Genomic DNA, 23,993 nt, shown 5'->3' with positions numbered 1-23,993 from the left:
GTGCGCCGCACTCTACATCGTTGCTTGGTTTGGGGCCATCACTCTCATAGGACGGATTTACGAGCGGCTGCATTGACCGCTGGCGTCCGGCAGCGGCGGCGCGTGCCCGGTCCGGTCGCTAAGTGGAGCAGAGCGGAGGCGCGTGCGTATTTGTGGAGGGCATAACCCGACGCCGCTGTTTGTGCAGGCCACAGCCCGGCGCTGCTGTTTGCCCTGCCGGATTGTGGTGCCTACAATCTGGCCGGCGCTGGCGACGGCTGCGGTGGTGCCGCCCTGTTGACATTGGGAGGGATCGGCAGGGAACACTGCGCACGGGGCTCACGCCTACTGACGTGCTTTGGATGCGAACACGGGTGGACAAAGCACGTCTGGGGAAGAACTTAGTGCCCTGAACCTAGAAGAACGGGCACTTCACATGGATGAACGCGACCGCGCTGGGAGAGGCAAATCTGATCAGTCTGGCCTTCGCAGCACTCCAGCCGGGGATCGGATGCACAGATGACTTGACGTTGCTACACTGTTCTGTTGCAGGTTGTAGGCGCGAGCGACTTGCAGTGCACCTCGAAGCGACCGCCTGTCGGCGTACGAAGCCAGCGAACCGACCGCGACCGACCGAGGCTACAGAAGCCGACGACTGGACCGTGGCCGTGGCCGTGGCCGTGGCTCCGGGCAGCTCGCGGGACAGATCATCAGCGGGCCGCTGAGGCTGCCGGACGAGCGCCGAGTGGACCACGATGCGCACGCGCAGTGACCGCGAACAGTGACCGCGAGCAGTGAGCCGCCAGTGATCGGAACTCCTGACCATTCCCGTGCCTGTGATCGGCGCCTGAGTCGCGCCCGCTGACCGTCCACTCCGTCCCCACCCTCCGCCCCACCCCCACCTGCCGCCGCCATGTCGCAGCGGTTCAAACTGCGCTCGTTCCTGCGCAGGACCATGAACAAGGTGTCGACGGCCAAGGAGAAGCCGAGCAAGGAGCGGCCCGGCGAGGAGCGCGACCCGTCGGTGGCCGCTGAGCCGGCCGAGGCGGCCGCGTCGCTGCCGACGGCGCCCGTGGCCGCCGACGCCGACCGCGCCGGCCTCGAGAGCACCGTCTCCGAGCTTGTGCACAACGTCGAGGGCAAGAAGCAGGAGATCGCCGCGCTCAAGATGGAGATCAAGCGGCTGAAGGTGAGTGGCGAGGGCTTGCGGCGTTGGCTTCATGCAGCGGCGTCTCTGACACAGGCCGCCGCCTGCGTTCTCTGGCGCCGCTGTGGCGCGGCCTGGAGTGTTGGTGCATGGCGACAGCCCGGTATGTCTCCCCCTCAGATTGGCATTAAGTTTGGAGACTCGACCATCTCGCGGTCTCTCGACGGCCTCGGACACATCGGGAACTCTTGAGTTTCGCCGTGACCTTGGTGGTGCCCTCAGTGCCCCTACATTTCTGGGGACCTTGACTGCTGTCGGACGGTTAGCCCCCAGACGTTTTTTGGACGCCCGTGAATTGTCATTGATTCCGGCTGTGTCTTGCTCAGCTGCGGCAGATTTTGAGAAGGAAAAAAGCACACAACAAAACACTGATTCTTGTTCGTCGAATGTTGGACCTCTAACGCTTCAGATGATCGCGAAGAGTGAGTAGCGTAATCACCTGGCGAATTCCAAATCCTTAAGTCATTTAAGAAGCACGACTTAATCGCACGGGCATTCAAATACCTTAAGTCATCCACATCTCTCCGTCATGTGGAGCTTTTGTACATTGTTGCACCTCCTCGGGGTGTCGGCCGTCTGCTCGTCGGCGGTCCCGTGGCGTCGGTTTGCCTGTGTGTGTGTGTGGGCGCGGTGCGGCCCGGCCGAGGCTGCCCGCCGTCCGTCCGGGCGCGGTGCGGCGCCGGCGCCGGCCTGCCGCTGTGCCGGCCCCCCGGCATGTGCTGACGCCGCCGGTGCGGGGCACCACATGCCGGCCCCTGGCCGTCCGGCGGGGGTCAACAACAGGCCGGTTGCCATTGTTGCCGTCGGCTGTTGACGCGCCGTAGAGGACGCGACCCGACGGCTCGGCGGCACGGAGGCCCGGCGGCGCAGAGGCCCCGAGACTCGGCGCGAGCGGGCGCTGGGCGCGGCCGGCGTCGTCCGGCTGGTCAGGCGCCGCCGCCGCCGCTGCTGCCGCTGAGGTCAGCCGGTCGCGGACGGTGGCCCCGGGGTGGGCGCCGGAGGCCGTGCCGAGGCTGCTCCGCGTGACACCAGCGGGACGGGACGGGTACCGATAGTGTAGTGAGTAAGCTGCGCGTCTGGAAAACCAGGGGTGTGAGGTTCCCCGCGGTGCCCGCCCTTCCTGTCAGGATGAGAAGCGGGCTACGTCATACAGTCTCAGCAGCTGAATGTCGCAAAGCCCCAATGACGGCGGGATTGGGACGGGGACGGGGATTGGGATTGGGATTGGGATTGGGACAGGGACGGGAGCGGAGGCGGGGTCGGGGTCGGCGACGGCGACGGGGGCGGGGGGAAGTCGAGGCAGGACACTAGGCGGTCACAAAAGTGGGCGGCGGCCGAGCGGTCCGCTCCTAGCTGTCCGGCGCCGTCGACAGGCCCCCCGGCCTTCGCACCAGGCCTGCTGATTATTCGATGGGGCTCACACGGTAGCGCAGGACACGCCATGCCCTGGGACGTCGCCATCGATCATGTTTTGTGGCGTCCTGCACCATAACTGTCACAGGCAGGCCGCAGTTTTGGCTTGCCAGGTTTTTTTCTGGCAGCATTTGGCCGAGATCCGATGTATCCGGTTTAGCCCAAGCTGTCGTGCGGATGGCAGTGTACTGTCTTGACTACCGCGACGATTATGCTCGGCGTATGTCTTTGAATGCCGACGAGGGTGTTCATGATGTGTCTCGTGGCTGTCAGCCCGAGAGACAAACTAATGCAAGAGATGTGTCTTCTTGTCAGCATCCATTAAAGTCATCATCCCTGTGACTTCAGCGAAGCGTGGTCGAGAATGAGTGGTCTACGGTCTGTGGCCCGTTCCGTGCCGTCATGCCGTGCCTGGCTGAGATGTGCCGATCAGAGGCCGGCGCCGATCAGAGGCCGGCGCCGAATAGAGGCCGGCACCGATCAGAGGCCGGCGCCGATCAGAGGTCGGCGCCGATCAGAGGTCGGCGCCGATCAGAGGTCGGTGCCGATCAGAGGTCGGCGCCGATCAGAGGCCGGCGCCGATCAGAGGTCGGCGCCGATCAGAGGTCGACGCTGATCAGAGGCCGACGCCATTCTCGGGCCGTCACGACCAGAGGCCGACGACGATCAGAGGCCGACGTCATTCTGGGGCCGTCACGATCAGAGGACGACGACGATTAGAGGCCGGCGCCGATCAGAGGACGGCGCCATTCTGGGGCCGTCACGATCAGAGGCCGACGCCATTCTGGTGCCGTCACGACCAGAGGCCGACGACGATCAGAGGCCGACGCCATTCTGGGGCCTTCACGACCAGATGACGACGACGATCAGAGGCCGACGTCATTCTGGGGCCGTCACGATCAGAGGCCGACGCCGATCAGAGGCCGGCGCCGATCAGAGGCTGACGCCGCGTCCCGCCGACGCGTGCCGTGATTCAGCGGCGGCCGCTGTGCCGTGTCACCGCCGGCCGTGACTAAGCGCCGCCGCTGTCGCCGTCAGTCCGCCCGCCCGCCGTGTGGCACGAGCTGTGTGTCACGTCATGGTATGGGATGTTTGCCGGATCCGACATCCCGGCCGGCCGCGGTGACGACGAGCAGGCTGCTCCCCCCCCCCCCCCCTCCCGCCCTCGTCTGCAGCCCCTGCCGGGCGGGGGCATTAGCCGGCGGGGTGTGCCGCCGCTGCGGCCGGGGGCGTGCCGGCCCGCTGTGCTCTGCTGTCGTCCTACGGCGCCGGCCGAGCGGCGCTGCAGACTGCGGTGCGCCTGCTGCCGACGCCGCGCCCCCGCCGCTGCACAAATAAGCGTGCTGGCCGGCCTGCAGGCTCCGGTCGGCAGGCCGCGCCCCTCCCCTCCCCTCCCCCGCCCCCCGGGCCCGGTTGTCCAGCTGGTCGCACCACGCGCGGACCGGCTGTGGGTAATAACTTGGGGCGGTGCGGTGCGGGCGGCTGGCCGAGGCCGTCATGGCTATAGACATGACGAGGTGCAAGAGGATTCACTGAATCGAATACTTGCGATCGTGCCTTTTTCGAGCGTTTCTGTGTAGATCTGATTAATTCTGGCTGTTAGCAGCCTTTTTTCTCTTGGTCGTCTGGTGACAGCATGTTACCACAGACTTTGTTTACAACATTCTGCTGAAGTTGTCACATCCCGCGAGGTGTTGTGATCGTTGGTGCCGGCCTGCCCGCTGCCGGCGTGCCGGCAAACGAGGGCCCTCCCACTTTGGGGGTCTTCTAGCGTAAAGGACCAGCGACCTGGCCGTCAGCTCGGACGTCTGCCAGATCGCTGTACTGTTCCAGGGAGGCCAGATCTGTGAACCATTGTGGGAAGGTCAGATCCGTCAGCAGAATATGCTGGTGGATCTTTCGTCTAAAGAAAAACCCACTCAAGCTGGTGTCACTTTTTTCTCTTCGAAAATAACAAAATGTGTGATACATTACTAAGGACGCAACCGCAGCCACGTGCATGTCAAGCGAAAGTCAAACTCAAACACGAAAGCCAGGTTCGTCTGGCAGTATGTAGAGGTGCCAGATGTTGTCATTCCGGAGAGGAGCCAGATCCGCCTGTCCGTCCATAGAGAGGCCATATCTGTCTGCCAGCCCGCAGCAGGACCAGACTGCTGCCAGTACACAGCGAGATAGCTCAACAGCTGACTCACCGAGAAGTTGGACTCGTCTAGCATTCCATTATGGCCGAATCCAGATGTCAGTCAACAGACAAACCACTTCCGTCTGGGTTCTCCCTGAGAGGCCGTCTCCGTACCATGACGGCTGGTGTTGCGGCCCGTCGCCGGCTGACCTGATCTGACCTGACCTGACCTGACCTGACTTGGCCGCGGTGCGTTCTGCCGGCGGCAGCCCGGCCGGGTCACACCGCCCTCGCTCTCTGGCGGGCCGGTTGGGTCACACCGCCCTCTGGCGGGTCAGGCTGAGCCACACCGCCCTCTGACGGGCCGGTCGGGTCACACCGCCCTCCGGCAGGCCCGGCCGAGTCACACCACCCTCCGGCAAGCCCGGCCGGGTAACACCGCCCTCTGACGGGTCCGGCTGGGTCACACCGCCCTCTGACGGGCCGGTCGGGTCACACCACCCTCCGGCAGGCCCGGCCGGGTCACACCACCCTCCGGCAGGCCCGGCCGGGTCACACCGCCCTCTGACGGGTCCGGCTGGGTCACACCGCCCTCTGACGGGCCGGTCGGGTCACACCGCCCTCCGGCAGGCCCGGCCGGGTCACACCGCCCTCCGGCAAGCCCGGCCGGGTCACACCGCCCTCTGACGGGTCCGGCTGGGTCACACCGCCCTCTGACGGGCCGGTCGGGTCACACCACCCTCCGGCAGGCCCGGCCGGGTCACACCGCCCTCTGACGGGCCGGTTGGGTCACACCGCCCTCTGGCGGGCCCGGCCGGGTCGCACCGCCCTCTGGCGCGTCCGGCTGGGTCACACCGCCCTCTGGCGCGTCCGGCTGGGTCACACCGCCCTCCGGCAGGCCCGACCGGGTCACACCGCCCTCTGGCGGGCCAGGCACGCGGCGCCGCACGCGCTGCCGCCGCACGCCGTGCCAAGCCACACAAAAACGGCGCCGCCAGGTAATTCGGGCCGTCGGTGCGGCGTTTGAATGGCGCCGGCCGTCGGTGGCCAGTGGCGGCCGGCGGCCGACGACGGCGAGAGGGCGCGCGCTGGACAACCTCTCGGTGGCCGGCGAGCCGCTCCGGAGCGCCGCAGACCGCACCGCGCCACCGTGAGTACTCTCCGGTCGGCAGCCGCCCGCCGGCGCCGGTGGCGTCTGGGCTGACGCGCAACCCGCCGCTGGTGACGTCACTGACAGCGGCGCCGCCGCTGGTGACGTCGCTGGCAGCGGCGCCGGCGTCCGCTGGCTGCGGGGTCCTCAGGCGACCTTCCCGACACCCTGTGGAGGGAAAGGGGGACGGGTGCGTGTGACCTGGGGTCTGGGGTGCCCGTGACTGTACCCCTGGCCGTGCGGCAGCGGCCGGCACATGCTGACAATGGTGAGAGCCGTGTCCTCGTGTCCTCCCAGCCAGCCGGGTCGGCGGGCTGGTGCGGGCTGCCCGATGACGGTTGTGGAAGTCTCGCGAACCATGTGTTTATCCAAACACGTGGAAACACCATGATGAAGCGGTGGGCTCGAGTTGGCCGGCCCTGGGGACCCCTGGCGGCCGTTGGCTGCGCTCCGCAGAAGTGCCTGGAGGGAAGGCGGCAGGGCAGTGACGGTGCGACGAGCTGGGCTGTGATGACAAACCTGGCGATGTGGCCCACGCGGCGCGCCACGTGCTGGTGCCGCCCGGTGTCCTCATATGGCCGCGCGGCCGGCGCGTACGGCGAAGGGCGCCGCCGGCGCCTTTTCCGGCCGGTCGGCGGGCAGCGTCGGCTCTGAGTGTGCGCCGTGAGTCACGGACGCGCTGAGGAATCTGTTCGTTCTCGTCTGAGGGGTGACCTGGCCCGGCGTCGTCAGCCGCGTCTCGCTAGTCCGACGGGCCAGGTCGCTCGTCCGATGGGCCAGGCACGGAGATGTGCTGGCGCGGCCCCTCTCTTCCCTCGTCGGCGTGGTCTCCCCTTCCTCGTTTTCTGCAGACAAGCGTTGTTCCCTGCACGTGGCGCCAGTTCGCGCCCGTTCCGGCGGTCGGCCGCCGCGCCAGGCTGGTCTGTATATGTTTTGGAGGACGGCTGGCGGCGGGGCTGGGACGGGCCGTCTCGGAGCCCGGCACCCGCTTGTCAGGCCAGCGGTGGCGGACTGCCTCCGCACCGCTGGTGCGGGGCGGCCCGGGCCGGCAGACCGCGCCAGGCAGGGGTCGGACCTTGCCACGCGATCGGAGCCTGGCGACGCCGCAGCCGCAGCCGCAGCCGCAGCCGGCGGCTTGGGACCCGGAGCCTGCAGGGAGCAGGGCCGTCCCGGCCCCAGCCCGCCAGCTGGCTGCCTCGGCACCTGCCGCAGGCGTCTCGTCTGTCTGCATGTGTGTGTGAAGTGTTGTCGGCGGCCGCCGGGCGGCAGGGACTGCAGTACTGCTGCTCGGTCGGAATGCCGTCCGTGCAGCTGACCGTCTTGGCACGGCACGAGCTGGCCACGGGCTGCCCCCGGGCTCGGCGGCGCGTTGGCAGGAGCCGCCGCCGCCCGCCGCCGGAGTCCCGTCGTCGCTGCTCGAAGGGTCTCTGGACTGCGGTGGGAGCGGTCGTCACTGGTTTCGGCGTCGGCCGTCGGCGCCGAGCGTATTCCTTCAACGCATTCCACGATGGCTGGCATGACGGCTGCACACGAGCTCCGACCACCGGAGGGGGGGGGGGGGGGGCTGGCAGCCGCCAATGGTCAACGAACCTGTCTGTCGGGCTGATGGGCGACACTCGACCTCAAACCGGCTTGGCCTCCGGTAGCGGCGTCACAGACGTGGGGGGCTCCAGGGCGCCAAGTGTAACGACAGGGGCGCACGTGGCGCCGCCGACTAGATGTTCTGCGCGGTTTGTCGAGAGAGTATGTGGGCGTATCATGTCGCTGATCCGCGGCCCGCGCCTGACCGTGTGACAGGTCACCAACCCGAGTGTGGCAAACCGTGTGACGTGTCACCAGCCCGGGCGTAGTAGACCGTGTGACGGGTCACCAGCCCGGGTGTGGTAGACCGTGTGACGGGTCGCCAGTCTGGGTGTGGCAGACCGTGTGACAGGTCACTAGTCCGGGCGTGGTAAACCATGTGACAGGTCACCAGTCCGGGTGTGGTGAACCGTGTGACAGGTCACCAGTCCGGGTATGGCAGACAGTGTGACAGGTCACCAGCCCGAGTTGTGGCAGACCGTGTGACGGGGTACCAGCCCGGATGTAGTACACCGTGTGACGGGTCACTAGTCCGGGTGTAGTAAACTGTGTGACAGATGGCCAGTCCTGGTGTAGTAGACCGTTTGACGGGTCACCAGCCCGGGTGTGGTAAACCTTGTGACGGGTCACCAGTCCGGGCGTGGTAAACTGTGTGACAGATGACCAGTCCAGGTGTAGTAGACCGTGTGACGGATCACCAGCCCGGGTGTGGCAGACCGTGTGACGGGCCACCAGCCCGGGTGTAGTACACCGTGTGACGGATCACTAGCCCGGGTGTGGTAAACTGTGTGACAGATGACCAGTCCGGGTGTGGTAGACCGTGTGACGGGTCACCAGCCTGGGTATGGCGGACCGTGTGACGGGTCACCAGTCCGGGTGTGGTAGACTGTATGACAGATAACCGGTTCGGGCGTGGTAGACCGTCTGGCGGATCACCAGTCCGGATATAGTAGACCGCGTTCCCATCTCCGAGGCTCGCTCCGTCCTGCCGCGTTGGTGCAGTGGGCACACCCGAGTAACTTGGCTTTGGGGCGGCGCCTGTCGGCCGCCGGTGCTGCCCTCTGTGCGGCCCGAGCGGGCCGACGAACCGCAGCGCCACCTGCCAGCAGCCGCGCCGGCGCCGGCGCCGGCCGGGCGCGCCGCCGCCGCCTCAGTGCTGCGTGACAGGTGTCCGCGGACGCTGTGCAGCGGCCCAGCACGCGCCGCCGACTCGTGCTGGGCGGCGAAAGCGGGGCTCAGGCGGCGGCAGCATGGGGGGCTGGGCGTCAATGTTCTCCCGAGAGGTGGGTGCTGGCCGGGGTCGGGGCCACGCGTTTGACGCAGATGCCTGCTGGTGGTTATCTCCCCGTGGTTTGTCGGTGGTGGCCTAGTTTTGAGTGGTCTCGTTTGCTATCTCGCGCTTTAGGCTGGCCGTCGGATGTGTAGGAATCCAGTTGCCATGTCGCCGCTGATCGGATGCTGCTTCCCTCTTTGATGCTTTGTTGGTGCGCGCAAGCCAGATAACGTGATGCCTATCACTCTCCCTATGTACATGCCGTGCCCTTGTACCGGCGACATTGGCATTAAAGTGCTGATCCCAACGCTCCAGTTAAGGGCATCCCTGTTATCACCTGGGTTGTGTTTCCGACCGTTCGTTCTCCGTACCACCGTCCAAGACGCTATGACCTGTTTAATCACACCCTGTGCCATCGCCTGGCCTGTTGGGAGTGCTTCAGCGGTTACTCTGCCTTGAGAACGCTGTGATTCCATTCTGAGCCTTTGCACCCGAGACGCCCATGGCCTTTATTCTCTGCCGTATCTGACAAGCCGTCCTGCCTGTTCCCTGTCCTCGCGCAACATTCCGCTCGCCGCTCGGTGTGGCCTGGCGCAGTCGTCTCGTGCCCCCCCCCCCCCCTCCACCCTCCCTGATCCGTGCTGTTGCAGACAACCGTCCCGTCCCAGCTCGTCCCGTCCCAGCTCGTCCCGTCCCAGCTCGTCCCGTCCCGTCTTGTCTCGTCTCGTCTCGTCTCGTCTCGTCCTCGTCTCGTCTCGTCTCGTCTCGTTCCGTCCCGTCCCCGTCCCGTCCCGTCCCGTCCCGTCCCGTCCCGTCCCGTCCCGTCCCGTCCCGTCCCGTCCCGTCCCGTCCCGTCCCGTCCCGTCCTGTCCTGTCCTGTCCTGTCCTGTCCTGTCCTGTCCTGTCCCTTCTCTCGCTGGCGGGAGCCGGATGGAAGCTGGGAGTCCGCTTTTCCATCGTCACCTCCGAATACGGACTTGTTGACACGGCGCCGATAAGGCGACGACACCTGCTGCCAGGGCAGCTCGCTGCTCCGCCTGGCCTGGCGTCACGCTCGCCCGCTGGAGGCCGGCGCTGGCCGCCGCTCCGGACGCTGCACTGAACCGCGGCATAGCTGGCGTGCAGCGGCGCGCCTGCCGGCCGCCGCGCCGCGGCTGTGAAGGGCAGCGAGGCGGCGACGGTGGGGCCGGACGCTGTGACCGCGGAGTCTATTGACGCGGGAATGGTTGGCCGTCCCGGACCGCTGCCGCCGGGGCAGACCGCCGCTGCCGTCCCGACCGGCCGCGGCGCCGGCGCACGCACGTCGCCCAGTCGGGGAGCCGCCCGCTCGAACGGCGTGTGGCCTGTCCGTGTCGGCCGCGGCCGCAGCGCCGGTGTCAGTTCGGCGGTGCCCGGCCGGCCCGGGCAGGGCACCGTGTCGACGGTGTTGACTCACGGCGCCGGCGTCTGTCCAGCGGGCCCGGCCGGCACAGCGCCGGTGTCGGTCCAGCGGTGCCCGGCCGGCACAGCGCCGGTGTCGTCCAGCCGGCACAGCGCCGGTGTCGTCCAGCGGTGCCCGGCCGGCCCGGGCAGGGCACCGTGTCGGCGGTGTTGACTCACGGCGCCGGCGTCTGTCCAGCGGTGCCCGGCCGGCACAGCGCCGGTGTCAGTCCAGCGGTGCCCGGCCGGCACAGCGCCGGTGTCGTCCAGCGGTTCCCGGCCGGCCCGGGCAGGGCACCGTGTTGACGGTGTTGACTCACGGCGCCGGTTGCATCACTGTTTGCGCCCGGCGGCCGGCAGGTGGACCGGCCGGCGGCGGCCTGCCACTCAGCCCTCGGCCGGCCATTGTTCACCGGCCGCGGTCACGGTACCCCTCCCAGCCATGGTGCCAGCCGGTTGCGCGCTGACCTCTCATCGCACGCGGGGCCAGGCGGCGCGACACCATATCGCTCCCAGCTCTTTGGGGTCCGCTCCCAGACCCCGTTCGGGTCTTAGGTCCCGCTTGGCTTACGCTGCCCATCTCCGCTGCCCATCTCCGCTGCCCGTCTCCGCTGGATTTATGACTTGGGGCCCAGCGGAAGAGGTTTAACCGCGTGTGGTCGTGCCTATCCGCGACGGTGGGTCGCGGCGCGGCGCGGCGCGTCCGTCCAGTCATCTAACGCGGCGCTGTGTGTCTTCCCACGTGGTGCGGGCTGCGTCGGCGCTCTCCTGGCCGGCCGATGCGCCGCGCCGACGGCGCCCGGCTGGAGCCGGAACCGCCAGGTCTCGCGGAAGCGCACCGGCCGGCCCAGCTTGCGAGCCGGTGGTCGGCGACCGGTGTTTCGGCCGCCTCTCACGGCCCGTGCCAGGGCGGTCGGACGCGCGCCCCGGCCCCGGCCCGGACCTGAGCCCGGATAGGGGCCGACCCAGGGCCGGTCACGTGCGCTCCCAGCCTCGGCATCCGGCGGCGCCACCTCTGCCCTCGGAGCTGGACCGCCCTTGACGCCAACCAGCGGCGGGAGAGGGCCGCCGCGGCGGGGCCGGGTCCGGCTCGGCCGAGACGGGCTGAACGGCGACAGGGAGAGGGGCCGCCGCGGCGGGGCCGGGTCCGGCTCGGTTGGGACGAGCCGGCCGGCGACAGAGAGAGGGGCCGCCGCGGCGGGGCCGGGTCCGGCTCGGCCGAGACGGGCTGAACGGCGACAGGGAGAGGGGCCGCCGCGGCGGGGCCGGGTCCGGCTCGGTTGGGACGAGCCGGCCGGCGACAGAGAGAGGGGCCGCCGCGGCGGGGCCGGGTCCGGCTCGGCCGAGACGGGCTGATCTACGGCAGGGACTGCGCCAACCGACTCAGGGGCCCGGCGGGGTCGGCATACGCGCGTGGTACGAGCTCGAGTGAAGCGGCGCTTCATTCCAGCAGCGTCTCGTACTGGCGTCACTGTCAGGAGAGCTCTCTGACGGACGCACATGCATTGGAGTGTGATAACTGGCCTTCAGTTTCTGCCGGCCGATCAGACCGCTGACTGATCCATAATCCGCCCTGTGTGGCTGAGCCACTGTTTTACGTGCACCCAGCACCGGTTTGTGGTGGTCCGCGGATGTGAGCGACCCTCTGGACCCGCGGAGCAGCAGCGTTACGTGCCATGGGAGCTGCGTGTCGTAGTGCGACTGATAACAGTGAGCGGGCGGTGCCAGGAGAGGGCGGCTGATCCAGACTGACGCACTGGGCGGTGTCAGTAGACGGCGCGCAGCACCTTCCAGACCGCCAACGAACGATAGCGGCAGCGGCGCCGATACCGGCGTGGTTTTGTGCGCTTTTGCTCGAATGCTGCTATCATGCTGTCTATCACTGCTACCATTGCATGTTCCACACGTGCTCTGCAAGAACTGAACAGCTGCCAGTCGGTCACACACAGGGCGGCCGGCAACCAGCCGTGTGGCGGCTCCGACCGATCCCGACACCGAGCCGAGGGCACGCGGCGGCGCCGTATGCCCGTGCACGTGCCGCGCGCTGTTGGCGCCGCCGGTCGGGCTGAGGAAAGTTCATGGCCGAGCCGGTGTGACGCAGTCGGCGCCCCGGCCGCGGCGCCGCTGCGCGGCCGTGCCGGACCTGGTGCTGCGATGCTGCTGCGTCGCCGCCCAGCGTGGCTGAGGCGCAGCCGCCGGGATGGTCGCCGGCAGCCGGGTCGGATCGGAGCCGGCGCCCCAGCACGGGTCGGCTGCGGCGGCGGCGCCGGCGGTGCACCGTCTGACCTTTCCGCCGACCTTGCCGCCCGGCGTCGGTCGGCGGCGAGCGGGCCTGACCCCGTGCATGCTGTGCAGCAGGGGCCGCGGCCGCTCAGCAGTTCTGCCGTTGCTCCCAGCCGGGGCCGGGCTGTTTGTCTGCAGAGCCGAGGGCTCGCCGCGCTGGCAAGCACTACTATCATGAGCGTCGTCTTTGCCACAGTGTGCGGTGGGAGCGAAAACAGATGCTGCTTGGCTGCTGGTCGGCGGCTGACCTCAGCGTGTGGTCGGGTCGTGGTCAGAGCGGCCGCGGATGGTGCTGGCCCTCCGTCCGCGACGCGACATGGGAGAGGCCAAACATCAACTGACGGCTTTAAAGGATGCATAAACGAGCGCCAGCGTCTCAGCCCTGAGGCCGTCCATGAACTGCACTGGCCGGCGCTGGCGAGCGCAGGAGTGCCGTGTTCATGTCCGCGTCTGTGTTGAACTGTGCGGAGCCGTCTGGTGCATCTCAGCTTGCACAACGCCGGACTGCTGACCACACGTGTGGCAGATCGTCTGGTCCCCCATCCCGGAAATAGACGGCCATGATTTATCTCGTCAAAGCCTTTCAACTGGCAGCTAGCCATGAGATGGTCAGGTTGGCACGGAGCTTGACAAGACGTTGCAAAGCACTTTGCATGAAGGCGACCTTTGCTCTATTTTGCAATAGGCCGACGAGGCAAAGGGAAAACTGGTTGAACTAGCATTACCGCACCGGAGCGTAAGCATGTGAGCCAAATCATATGCACGACGGCTTCTAGAGTGGGAGCATGGGCGCTAGAATTACCACGTAATGGGGAGTGGCGGCCCGGCGATTCGTAATATTTAGCATGAGGCTTTGGTATGGCGCATGGAGGGAAGTGGAACAGAATTGTCCCGACATCCTCCTTTACCATTTACCTGGGGGAGATTCAGCGTTTTAGCACGCGCCCTTGGTGGCCGGTTGAATACCCTTCCCTCCGGTGATGTGGTCACTTGAAACTCCCCCTTGAGGTCTAAAAAAACTAAGGGTACTAGAGACACAAAATGTGAAGGGTTTGTTGGCCTGTATGTGAACTCATTTGCGTCAAAACTTGAGGTTCCTGGGGCATAACGTCCGGGTCAAATAAGCTCACACAATGTCATTCCAGATTAGTGTCGGAAGTGCTCCCAGACCTTTTTATGCAACCGCTGTGACCTAGATGTCTGCCTCAAGCAAAAAGTCACTGGTACTCATTTAAGGTCAGCGGCCTTTTTTGACCTTTGTAAGGTCACGGTGGCCAAATTCATGCAGGTATGCTTTGATTATTGCATTTGAACAAGAGTGAAGGATTACGCAAAGGAGTATGTTCCCAAAAACAAAGTGTTGACCTGGGTTTCTTAGGTCAGTGACCCATACCGACATTCAAGAAGTTCATGAATCACGCGTGTTGCGCTCCCTGCTATTGATAAATTTAAAGTGAGCGCCAGAAGCTATTTCACACACCAAGCCCCCGAGCAAAAAGCATCACGTTGATTTTGAACTTGGTGTGACTTTTATACTTGATGATAGGCCTAAGAAAGTATTTCAGAGATGTATGGCTTTGTCCAACACTTCGTAGTTGCATCAAATTGAAGGATTCCCGGGAAATTACCTGAATCCATGGCCTGACTGATTTTCCATAGGTCAGGGACCTTCCATGGCGCATCTAGATTTTGAACATTAAAGATTCGCTGTTCAGTTGTCTGCAGCTATGCAAAATTGGGCGCGGATACGGCGCGCCGCTCGGAAATCATTCCGGGAAAACCTTGGGGGTCAAATTGACCCCCACCCGAGCGCGTGTTAAGGTAAATTAGGGGGAATATCCTCGCAACAAGCTATGGTTGCTTAGAATGCTGATCGCAGAGCCAACCGTAGTAAACGTGCGATCGGAATGTATGATGGCTTATTTGTAACGGCACATGTGCTGTAGCATCAGGATGTGACAGCACATGAGCCGATAGCTGCCTGGTGATGGCCGCCGGACCGGCGGAAGACGACTTGCTGGGCCCGGTGCCCTGAGCCGCGTGTGGGGGGCGGCTCGGGTCGAGCGAGCACCATTGGGGTGGCGTGTCAGATAGAAACGGTCAGCAGCGTATTGGCTGACGCTGCCAATGCTGGAGTGTGGATCGGTTTGAGTCACCGCGCTCGCTGTCTAGTCACGGCGGCGTCCCTCGCCGCCGGAGCCTTACCATCGACCGAACACCCGACAGCCACGTTCGGACCGTTTGCAGCTGGCAATGTTGTGTCCGTTGCGTGACGAGACAATTACTAGTCGTTCCAAACCGGCCGTGAGGAGCTGCCTGTATGATCTGCGGAGTTGGCGGTGTATCGGCGTCAGGCAGGTCTCCTCCCCTTCCGGCTCCGTCGCGTCCGTGCCGTCGGCGCCGCTGAGTAACGCCGCCCCGTCGCGTGTCGGCCGTATAAGGGGAGGGGGCGGGCGGGCGGCGCCGGCGCTGATTCAGTGGCGCGCTCGGCCGCCCCAGACCGAGGCGCCCCGGGCCGTGACTGTTTACGGCACGGCGCCACCAGCCGTGCCGGCCCGGGACGGAGCCGCCCGTCCGTCCGGCTTCGGCGGCGGTGTTCACATGGACAGGCAGCCTCCACCGATCGCCGGCACCGCCGACGCCCACCTCCTAGGTTAGCACGGAATGCAAAGCAGCATGCATCAGATGAATCAGCGGTCCATGTTTTGATATCTGGGAATGCACTCTGTTTACAAGTATTTCATGTGAAGAAAGTCGGCCAAATACGAGCGGCTCGGTTTACTGGCACACTGGCACGGCTTGCGCCCTCGCGCCGCCCACGCGCACGCGGCCGGGCACAGCCACCGGCTGATTCTCGAGTTGTCTGGCGATTTCCCTCTGTACCCCTCCGACACGTCTCACTTCGTCCCTCCGTGACGCCCCTTGTATGACAACGCCAGGTATTCCGTTAGCTGGACCGGCTTCCTCTAGTTAGCTGGACCGGCTTCCGTTAGCTGGACCGATGACGCGCGCCCGGTGTACACGGCTCCCGGCTCTGTCCCACTCATGTTCAGATGGATACCCACCAGCGATCCACAGCCATGGTGGCTTTTCACCTGGCAGGCAACACAAATTAAACGTTGAGGAAAAGACCTAGGTATCGCTCGAACAAAGTACGAAGTGCGCACGGCATGGATACACGGACTTTTCAGGGGAGTTTAAACGTGATCAAACGCCTCAAATTTCCATTGAATGATGGTACATGCGGATCAACGTGGGTGCAGTCCAACACGAAGACCTGTCTGATACACAGTCAGCGGCTGCCTGTGTGACCTCTGGCTCGAGGCCGTGTTTGCGCCGTCTGCACTTCGGGTGCTGTAGCCGTGCAGTCCTTAGTGATGCATCTCGCCGTCGTGTCCCCTCTGTAATGCATTTCGTCGTTTCCCCTCGGTGACCCGTCGCTGTCGCCCCCCCCCCCTCGGAGATCCGTCGCTGTCGCCTCTCCTCGGAGATCCGTCGCTGTCGCCTCCCCTCGGTGACACGTCGCTGTCGCCTCTCCCTGTGGTTAACCTTCGCTGTTGTCTCGTGGTGACCCGTCGCTGTCGTCTCCCTCTCGGTGACCCGTCGCTGTCGTCTCCCTCTCGGTGACCCGTCGCTGTCGTCTCCCTCTCGGTGACCCGTCGCTGTCGCCTCCCTGTGGTTAACCGTCGCTGTTGTCTCCTTCTCGGTGACCCGTCGCAGTCGTCCCCTCTCAGTGACCCGCCGCTGTCGTCTCCCCTCGGTGACCTACCGCTGTCGTCTCCCCCTCGGTGACCCGCCGCTGTCGTCTCCCCCCGGTGACCCGTCGCTGTTGTCTCCTTCTCGGTGACCCGTCGCAGTCGTTTCCTTCTCGGTGACCCGTCGCAGTCGTCTCCCTCTCGGTGACCCGTCGCTGTCGTCTCCCTCTCGGTGACCCGCCGCTGTCGCCTCCCTGTGGTTAACCGTCACTGTTGTCTCCTTCTCGGTGACCCGTCGCTGTCGTCTCCCTCTCAGTGACCCGCCGCTGTCGTCTCCTCGCGGTGACCCGTCGCTGTCGTCTCCCTCTCGGTGACCCGCCGCTGTCGTCTCCCCTCGGTGACCCGTCGCAGTCGTCTCCCTCTCGGTGACCCGTCGCTGTCGTCTCCCTCTCGGTGACCCGCCGCTGTCGCCTCCCTGTGGTTAACCGTCGCTGTTGTCTCCTTCTCGGTGACCCGTCGCTGTCGTCTCCCTCTCAGTGACCCGCCGCTGTCGTCTCCTCGCGGTGACCCGTCGCTGTCGTCTCCCTCTCAGTGACCCGCCGCTGTCGTCTCCTCGCGGTGACCCGTCGCTGTCGTCTCCCTCTCGGTGACCCGCCGCTGTCGTCTTCTCGCGGTGACCCGTCGCTGTCGTTTCGTTTTCGGTGACCCGTCACAGTCGTCTCCCTGTGATGACACGTCACAGTCGTCTCTCCACGCTGACCCGCCGCCGCCGTATCGTGCAGGATCAGGTGGCGCCGGCGGACGGCGGCACCGGCGGCGACGCCGCCGGCCGGCCGGCCGACGAGCAGCTGCAGCGGCTGCGCTCGGAGAACCAGGCGCTGCGCTCCCACCTGCTGCAGCGCACCGGCGACTCGGCCGGCGCGCCCATCAGCGACGCCGAGAAGCAGCTGCTGCGCGACCACCGGCTGCGCTGCTCCTGCTCGGCGCCCGCCTCCATCGTCGGAGATGTAAGCTGGATGCTGGTGCGGTGCGCGGCGCCGCTCGCGGCCGGTCTACCGAGACAGGCGGCTGGTGTGTGTCGACCTTGTCACTGTGAGGACGTCGTTGCCGGGCTCCGGTGCCTGTGGTGCAGCGGATGCCAGCAGCGGCGGCGGGTCAGGCAGGTCCGCTCGGTCAGCGGTGGCCGCTCGGTCGCTGTCGACAGGGGAGTGCGACGCCTCAGTGGCGGCGCAGGCACTGCTGGCTTTGCACAGGCTTGCAACAGGGGAGGGGATGCGACATGGGCCCGTTGGAGTAGCAGGGGCCCGGGTGGAGACCATGGTCTGGTGGCCACCCTAGAGACACTAAACGTGTTACGTCCGTAGCGTGACACGTTAAACTGCGATACTCTGTCCATTGGGATGGCTGGTTCTCTCAGTTGGAGATTTATTGGGGGGGGGGGGGTTCGGGTTATTGACAGGTGCCCGATCGCCGGCAGCATCATAACTATCAATCGCATGCAAGGTCTGCCCGAGCCGGAGCCACGCGCGGATCCTGTTTATTTAGCTGCCACGGAGAAACGAGGCTGCTTAAATTACTGGCGTCAAACACACCCCGCTCCATGTTTTGCGAGGATACGGGCGGAAACGGATTTCCTGTATTGGCTGAGTCAGCTATGTAGAATGCCGATGTTTACCTTGTTCCAAATCCAGCAGTCATCACGGGCGTTTACAAGGGTGGGCGCCGCTTCTCCGAGCTGCATCTGTCATCGCCGGCGTCATACGAGGCATCAATATTTTGGCTGGTGTCAGCGGAGCGGAGCGTGTATCAGAGCTGCCATGTGAGACGGCGTGCCGGGGCCGGCCGCGCTGCTGGGCGGGACCGCAGCTCGCGGGCCGTGGACCTCTGACCTGGCCTGGCCTGGCCTGACCTGGTGCAGGCATGGACGGGACTGGCCGGCCGCAGCGGCCGGGCGGGACCGCAGCTCGCGGGCCGTGGACCGCTGACCTGACCTGGCCTGACCTGACCTGGTGCAGGCATGGACGGGGCTGGCCGGCCGCGCGGCCGGGCGGGACCGCAGCTCGCGGGCCGTGGACCGCTGACCTGACCTGGCCTGGCCTGGTGCAGGCATGGACGGGACCGGCCGGCCGCGCTGCTGGGCAGGACCGCAGCTCGCGGGCCGTGGACCGCTGACCTGACTTGACCTGACCTGGTGCAGGCGTGGGCGGGACCGGCCGGCCGCGCTGCTGGGCGGGACTGCAGCTCGCGGGCCGTGGACCGCTGACCTGGCCTGACCTGACCTGGTGCAGGCGTGGGCGGGACCGGCTGGCCGCGTTGCTGGGCAGGACCGCAGCTCGCGGGCCGTGGACCGCTGACTTGGCCTGGCCTGGTGCAGGCGTGGACGGGACCGGCCGGCCGCGCTGCCGGGCGGGACCGCAGCCCGCGGGCAGTGGACCGCTGACCTGGCCTGGCCTGGCCTGGCCTGGTCTGGTGCAGGCGTGGACGGGACCGGCCAACCGTGTCATGGACTGTTCCGGTTGCTACTTGACCTTTCGTGTTCTTGGCATCTGACCCATGTCGTCTACCGAACCAATGTATTGTCTTGGCTCGTGTGTTTACGTAACTGGTTCAGCTGTGTTAGGTGATGGTGTCGTGCTGGCGCGACGGTGAGTTCCGTGGCTGGCGGACCGCGTTTCATGGTGGATGTCGTGACGCGCACCTTAGGAAATCGACGCGACGCGCTGCTATCTGCCTCCCCCCCCCCCCCCCTTTCATTGAATCATCCGTCTGGCCCACCGTCTGATTGTCCATCTGACCTTCCATCGAATTCATGCGATGCACCATGTGACCTATCAACCCCGTGTCACCCACGTTACATACACGTCATCCTCCATCGGCTCCTCCGTCTGTTCCTCCGTCTGAGCGTCCACTTGACTCCCGTGACCTTTGCCGGGCAGGAGAAGGGGCGCGAGCTGGCTCCGTCGTCGTCCCAGGAGCTGCTGGCCGTGACGTCGCCGGCCGACTGGGACAAACAGTCCAGCTCGTCCATGTCCGAGTTCTCCGTGGCTGATCTGCAGGCAAGTCCCCATCCCCACCCCCTCACCACTCCATCCCCTTCATCTGGAAGACCATGGTGCAGCAACTGAAGCTGTCACAGAGCTGCACATATGGGACAGTTCGAAGATCTTGACAAGAGACCATTTCCTGCGTGCACGATACACAAGATCAATCATTGTGTGTGTAGTGCGTCATGACAGCGAAGTGTTGCGTCATCAATGTTCCTGATGACATATCAGTAGCACTAACTTTCATGTTTCCCGCGTTGCAGGTTGCATAGTCTCACTTATAGTTGTATATGTCTTGGTTTAGAGCGCTTACATAGCCATATCATTAAGGTCCATATTTACCACAGTTTAAACCGTGTTGTGCGTTTGCATTACCTAGGCCGCCAGCGGCACGTCGTTCCGGCGGGCGGCGTCCCAGCCGCATCCGCTGACCGGGCGCCGCCCACCCTCCGACAGGACCGCATCAACCAGATGGAGGAGACGCACCACAGCACCAACGAGGAGCTGCAGGCGACGCTGCAGGAGCTGACAGATCTGCAGGACCAGCTGGCCGCCCTGCAGGCGGACAACAAACAGCTGGTGGAGCAGAAGGACGTTCTGTTCGACTCACTCTGCGAGCAGACGGAGCGGCTGGAGGACTCCAAGCAGCAGGTGCAGCAGCTGCGCCAGCTGCTCATCAAGGAGGAGGCCGACCGCCCCAAGCTGCAGGAGCGGGAGGTGATGCTGCAGGACCTGATCAAGGTAGGCGGTGGCGGGTGACGTGCCGACGACGCGCTCGGTGGTTCCACACCTCCACCGACGCTCTCGGTGGTTCCACACCTCCACCGACGCTCTCGGTGGTTCCACATCTCCACCGACGCGCTCGGTGGGGCTGGAGCGGAACTCCCGCTCCACTCCGTGGGATGAACGGTGGGCCGATGAAGCTTTAGCTGCACGCACTTAAACACAAGAGAGTGCGGGTGGCTGTTGTGACCATTGCGCTGGTATGTGTGTGGTGGCAGTGTGACAGGCGCCATGCCTCAAACTTCGCTGGCCGATGGCAGTGATATAGCCAGGAACTGTTTGAATGAAACTGTTGGATTTATAACGCGATGGTGAAGAGGGATTTGTTTTATCGCATGTTGGCGTGCCGACCAATCGCGAAGCAAACACCATCGTATTATAGCACGATTGCCCACGATCCCACTTATATCTCACGATTGCCGCAGACGCGGCGCTCGCCTGCCGTGTCCCAAAAGTTAAGTCTCAGAGACGAAGGCATGCATTCAGTGATTCAGAGCTGTACAATGAGCAGGGCTCATCGTTGACCTAGAGCTGTACGATTAGAAGGATCCCTCAGTTGACCCGGACCTGTACAGTGGGCAGGGCCCCATCAGTTCACCGAGAGCTGTACAGTGAAAAGGGTCCCTCAGTTGACCCGGACCTGTATAGTGGGCAGGGCCCCATCAGTTCACCGAGAGCTGTACCGGTGTTAGGGCCCCTCAGTTGACTCAGAGCTGTACAGTGAGCAGGGCCCCCAGTTGGCACAGAGCTGTACAGTGACCAGGGCCCCCAGTTGGCTCAGAGCTGCACAGTGAGCAGGACCCCTCAGTTGTCTCAGAGCTGCACAGTGAGCAGGACCCCTCAGTTGGCTCAGAGCTGCACAGTGAGCAGGACCCTTCAGTTGGCTCAGAGCTGCACAGTGAGCAGGACCCCTCAGTTGGCTGGGCACAGACACTGACTACCCGCGGCGTTGCCCGCCCACCAGTGTCGTGTTCGGAGCGAGCGGCCCGTGACACCACTGACCGGCGTCTCGGCGTGTCCGCCAGGGAGCCCACGACGAGCGTGACGCGCTGCAGTCGAAGCTGGACGCGGCGCAGGAGCAGCTGGAGGCGATGCGCCGTAGCCAGGCGGCGCACGAGGCCGAGCAGGCGGCGCTGCTCGACCGGCTGCGGCTGCTGGAGTCTACGGTCGAGGCGACGGCGGCCGAGCGGCGCCAGGTGGAGAGTCAGCTGCAGGAGGCCGGACAGCGCGCCACCGACAGCCAGATCGAGGCCGAGCGCGTCAAGGAGCTGCTCGACAGCGCCAACAGCAAGGTCAGTGTCGGTGGCCCGCTGCGGGCGGCCGGGCTGGTGCGACCGGGCCCGCTCAGTGCGTCGCCATGCTCGGCGCGCCTCCGATGCTTGTTCTTGGCCGGTTCCATACAGGCACCGCTAGTTGTTGGCTTGGGCGCCGCAGAGCCAGTACCAAGTTGGCTGCGCTGTGTGACGGTATCCATCAAAGGGATGTCATCGGCGCGTCATAAAATACCTATAAACAACACGAGAAATTCCGTTTCCACCAGATTTATCTTGTGTCGCATTATACGCGTCCCACCAACCTCACGAGCAGCTGTTGGTGGCCAGAACCCGGTACCGTCGTGGAGGCAGCGCTGTCGGTTGACGGTTGGTCGGTACCCTCTGCTCCAGATCGCCGAGCTGCAGCAGGCGCAGGCCGCCAACAACAAGTCGGAGCTGGAGGCGCTGCTGGACGCCGTGCGCCAGGAAAAGAACCGCGTGGATGAGCGCGCCGCCCATCTGCAAGAGTCGCTCAGCCGAGCCCAGTGCGAGCTGGCCAAGCTGCAGGAGCTGGTGGCCTCGCTGCAGCAGGAGAACAAGGTGACAAAGCTGAGGCCGGCTGCAGCTATACGGCAACACGCGAGGGTGGGTCGGCTGCGGCAGGGGAACAAGGTAGAGGCCGGCTGCAGCTGTGCGGCAACACGGGAGGGTGGGTCGGCTGCCGCAGGGGAACAAGGCTGAGGCCGGCTGCAGCTGTTCGGCAACACGGGAAGGTGGGTCGGCTGCAGCAGGGGAACAAGGCAGGGGCCGGCTGCAGCTGCACGGTAACACGGGAGGGTGGGTCGGCTGCCGCAGAGGAACAAGGCTGAGGCCGGCTGCAGCTGTTCGGCAACACGGGAAGGTGGGTCGGCTGCAGCAGGGGAACAAGGCAGAGGCCGGCTGCAGCTGTTCGGCAACACGGGAAGGTGGGTCGGCTGCAGCAGGGTAACAAGGCAGGGGCCGGCTGCAGCTGCACGGTAACACGGGAAGGTGGGTCAGCTGCAGCAGGGGAACAACGCTGAGGCCGGCTGCAGCCGTTCGGCAACACGGGAAGGTGGGTCGGCTGCAGCAGGGGAACAAGGCAGAGGCCGGCTGCAGCTGCACGGTAACACGGGAGGGTGGGTCGGCTGCAGCAGGGGAACAAGGCTGAGTCTTTTTAACTGAGACAGATAGGCTTGAAATCATGATTCATAGGTTTGATACCGTTGAGACCGGAAACGCGTTGTCGTTTGGCTTGCCCGGCCTTGCCCACAGCATGGTTATACTGGTCATTAGGGTGTCATTTTAACCTATCAACTGAAAGTCCCGGTCCCGGATGTTCGAACCGCGTGTTCCCTTCCCCCCTTGCTTTGCACGTCTGCCGCCGCAGTCGCTCGCTCGGATCTCAACGCGCCGCGTCTATCGCCTCTCTGACGTCACCGCCCCTGCTGACGTCACCGCCTCTCCTGACTTTACCGATTCTCCTAACGTCACCGTCTCCGTTCAGGTGGCCAAAAACAACGCCAAGAAGGAGCTGAGTGACGCCCAGTACCGGTACGATCAGCTAACCGAAGGAGAAAAACGCCCTGGTTGCCGGCTCCGAGGTGCTCCAGCACACCATCCACGAGCTGGAGGCCACCTGTCAGAGCCATCTGGAGGATAAACGAGAACTGAAGGTTCGCGTTCAGGCTCAGGGTCTCGGCGCGTCAGGGAGTGATCAACAGCTGATAGCTCATTATGGCTGCTCTTGTACGTTGTTCTTAATCGTGAGATGCGCGTTATGGACACAGTCGGTAACATAGTGGTCTGTTTGCAGACATGTGTGGGCGGCTAGTCGGGCGTTCTTGTACATTATGTGTGTGTTATGGTCACAATTCAGCATCGCCTTGGCACGCATCGACCTCTTCTCGGCGAATTGCCTCACCGCACGGTTTAGTTGTGTTGTAGCAGTCGTCTTGGGCGCTGTACGGCCTAGCTGCGCTGACGCCCGCAGGTCCAAATTGTCGTCGCAGCAGGCTTTTAGAAAATATGCTCTAGGGCCACGAATGCCGTGGGCCGCGTGCAGCGCCGGCTATGCCTGCCGTGCGCGGCACAGTGCCGTGTCGTGCTGTGTTGTGCCGTGCTGTGACGGCTGCTGTCGGTATCAGCGCGCGCCAGTGCTGAGCGTCAGCGGCCGCGGTCCGTCGCCGCGTCTGGCGGTGACGGTGGCCCGGTGCCCCGCAGGCGAGCCTCAGCGAGCAGCAGAAGCGGGTGGCCGAGCTGCAGGAGTCGGCGCGCCAGCTGGAGGCCAGTCTGGCCGATGCCGCTGACAAGCACCGGCTCGACACGGACGAGTGGGCCCAGTTCCAGGCCGATCTGCTCATGTCCGTGCGCGTCGCCAACGACTTCAGGGTAGGTGGCCGGCGGCGGCGGCGGCGGCGCGTGGCCCGGCACGTGTCCCGGCGGTACCGACTCAGCCGGAGACGGCGGTGACCTGGGCGGGCAACAGGCACGCTGGCAGCGTGAGCAGACAAACGAGACGACGTGTTCAGAAGACGTGGTCTATTACTGTGGATGTTTCATGTGAGTCCCGGGGCTCGCCTGGGTGAAAATAAAACGTCAGGCTTAGCCACACTGCCTTACTGTACGAGCCCTTTGCCTACTTGGTGCACATTTAAGTGGGCGGGACAGTCTATCAACGCCGAATATTTGAGCTAGCTGTCTGGCGGTGTGAACGAGGCCCCGTGTCCGGACATTGTGGCCCCAGTACGACTGGAGTTCGTCGCGGCTGAAG

General features: G+C 64.9%; 1 protein-coding gene across 1 annotated transcript in view; it reads left to right on the top strand.

Moving 5' to 3' along the window:
• The first annotated feature begins 535 nt into the window (after window positions 1–535).
• LOC119110170 (cytospin-A-like) overlaps window positions 536–23,993 on the top strand; it is a 42,961-nt gene continuing 19,503 nt past the window's right edge. The window contains 9 exon segments of the mRNA XM_037233905.1: window positions 536–1,168; window positions 16,905–17,129; window positions 19,059–19,178; window positions 19,623–19,907; window positions 20,975–21,241; window positions 21,614–21,802; window positions 22,728–22,790; window positions 22,792–22,896; window positions 23,444–23,611. Of these exon segments, the coding sequence (XP_037089800.1) occupies window positions 893–1,168; window positions 16,905–17,129; window positions 19,059–19,178; window positions 19,623–19,907; window positions 20,975–21,241; window positions 21,614–21,802; window positions 22,728–22,790; window positions 22,792–22,896; window positions 23,444–23,611 (1,698 nt within the window). The 5' untranslated portion in view covers window positions 536–892.

This window comes from Pollicipes pollicipes, unplaced genomic scaffold (genome assembly GCF_011947565.3).
Source record: "Pollicipes pollicipes isolate AB1234 unplaced genomic scaffold, Ppol_2.1 Scaffold_7231;HRSCAF=8579_pilon_pilon_pilon, whole genome shotgun sequence".
In the NCBI taxonomy this organism is placed as follows: Eukaryota; Metazoa; Arthropoda; class Thecostraca; order Pollicipedomorpha; family Pollicipedidae; genus Pollicipes; species Pollicipes pollicipes.
The sequence above is the reverse complement of the archived record's forward strand: the minus strand, read 5'-3'. Positions and strand labels throughout refer to the sequence as shown.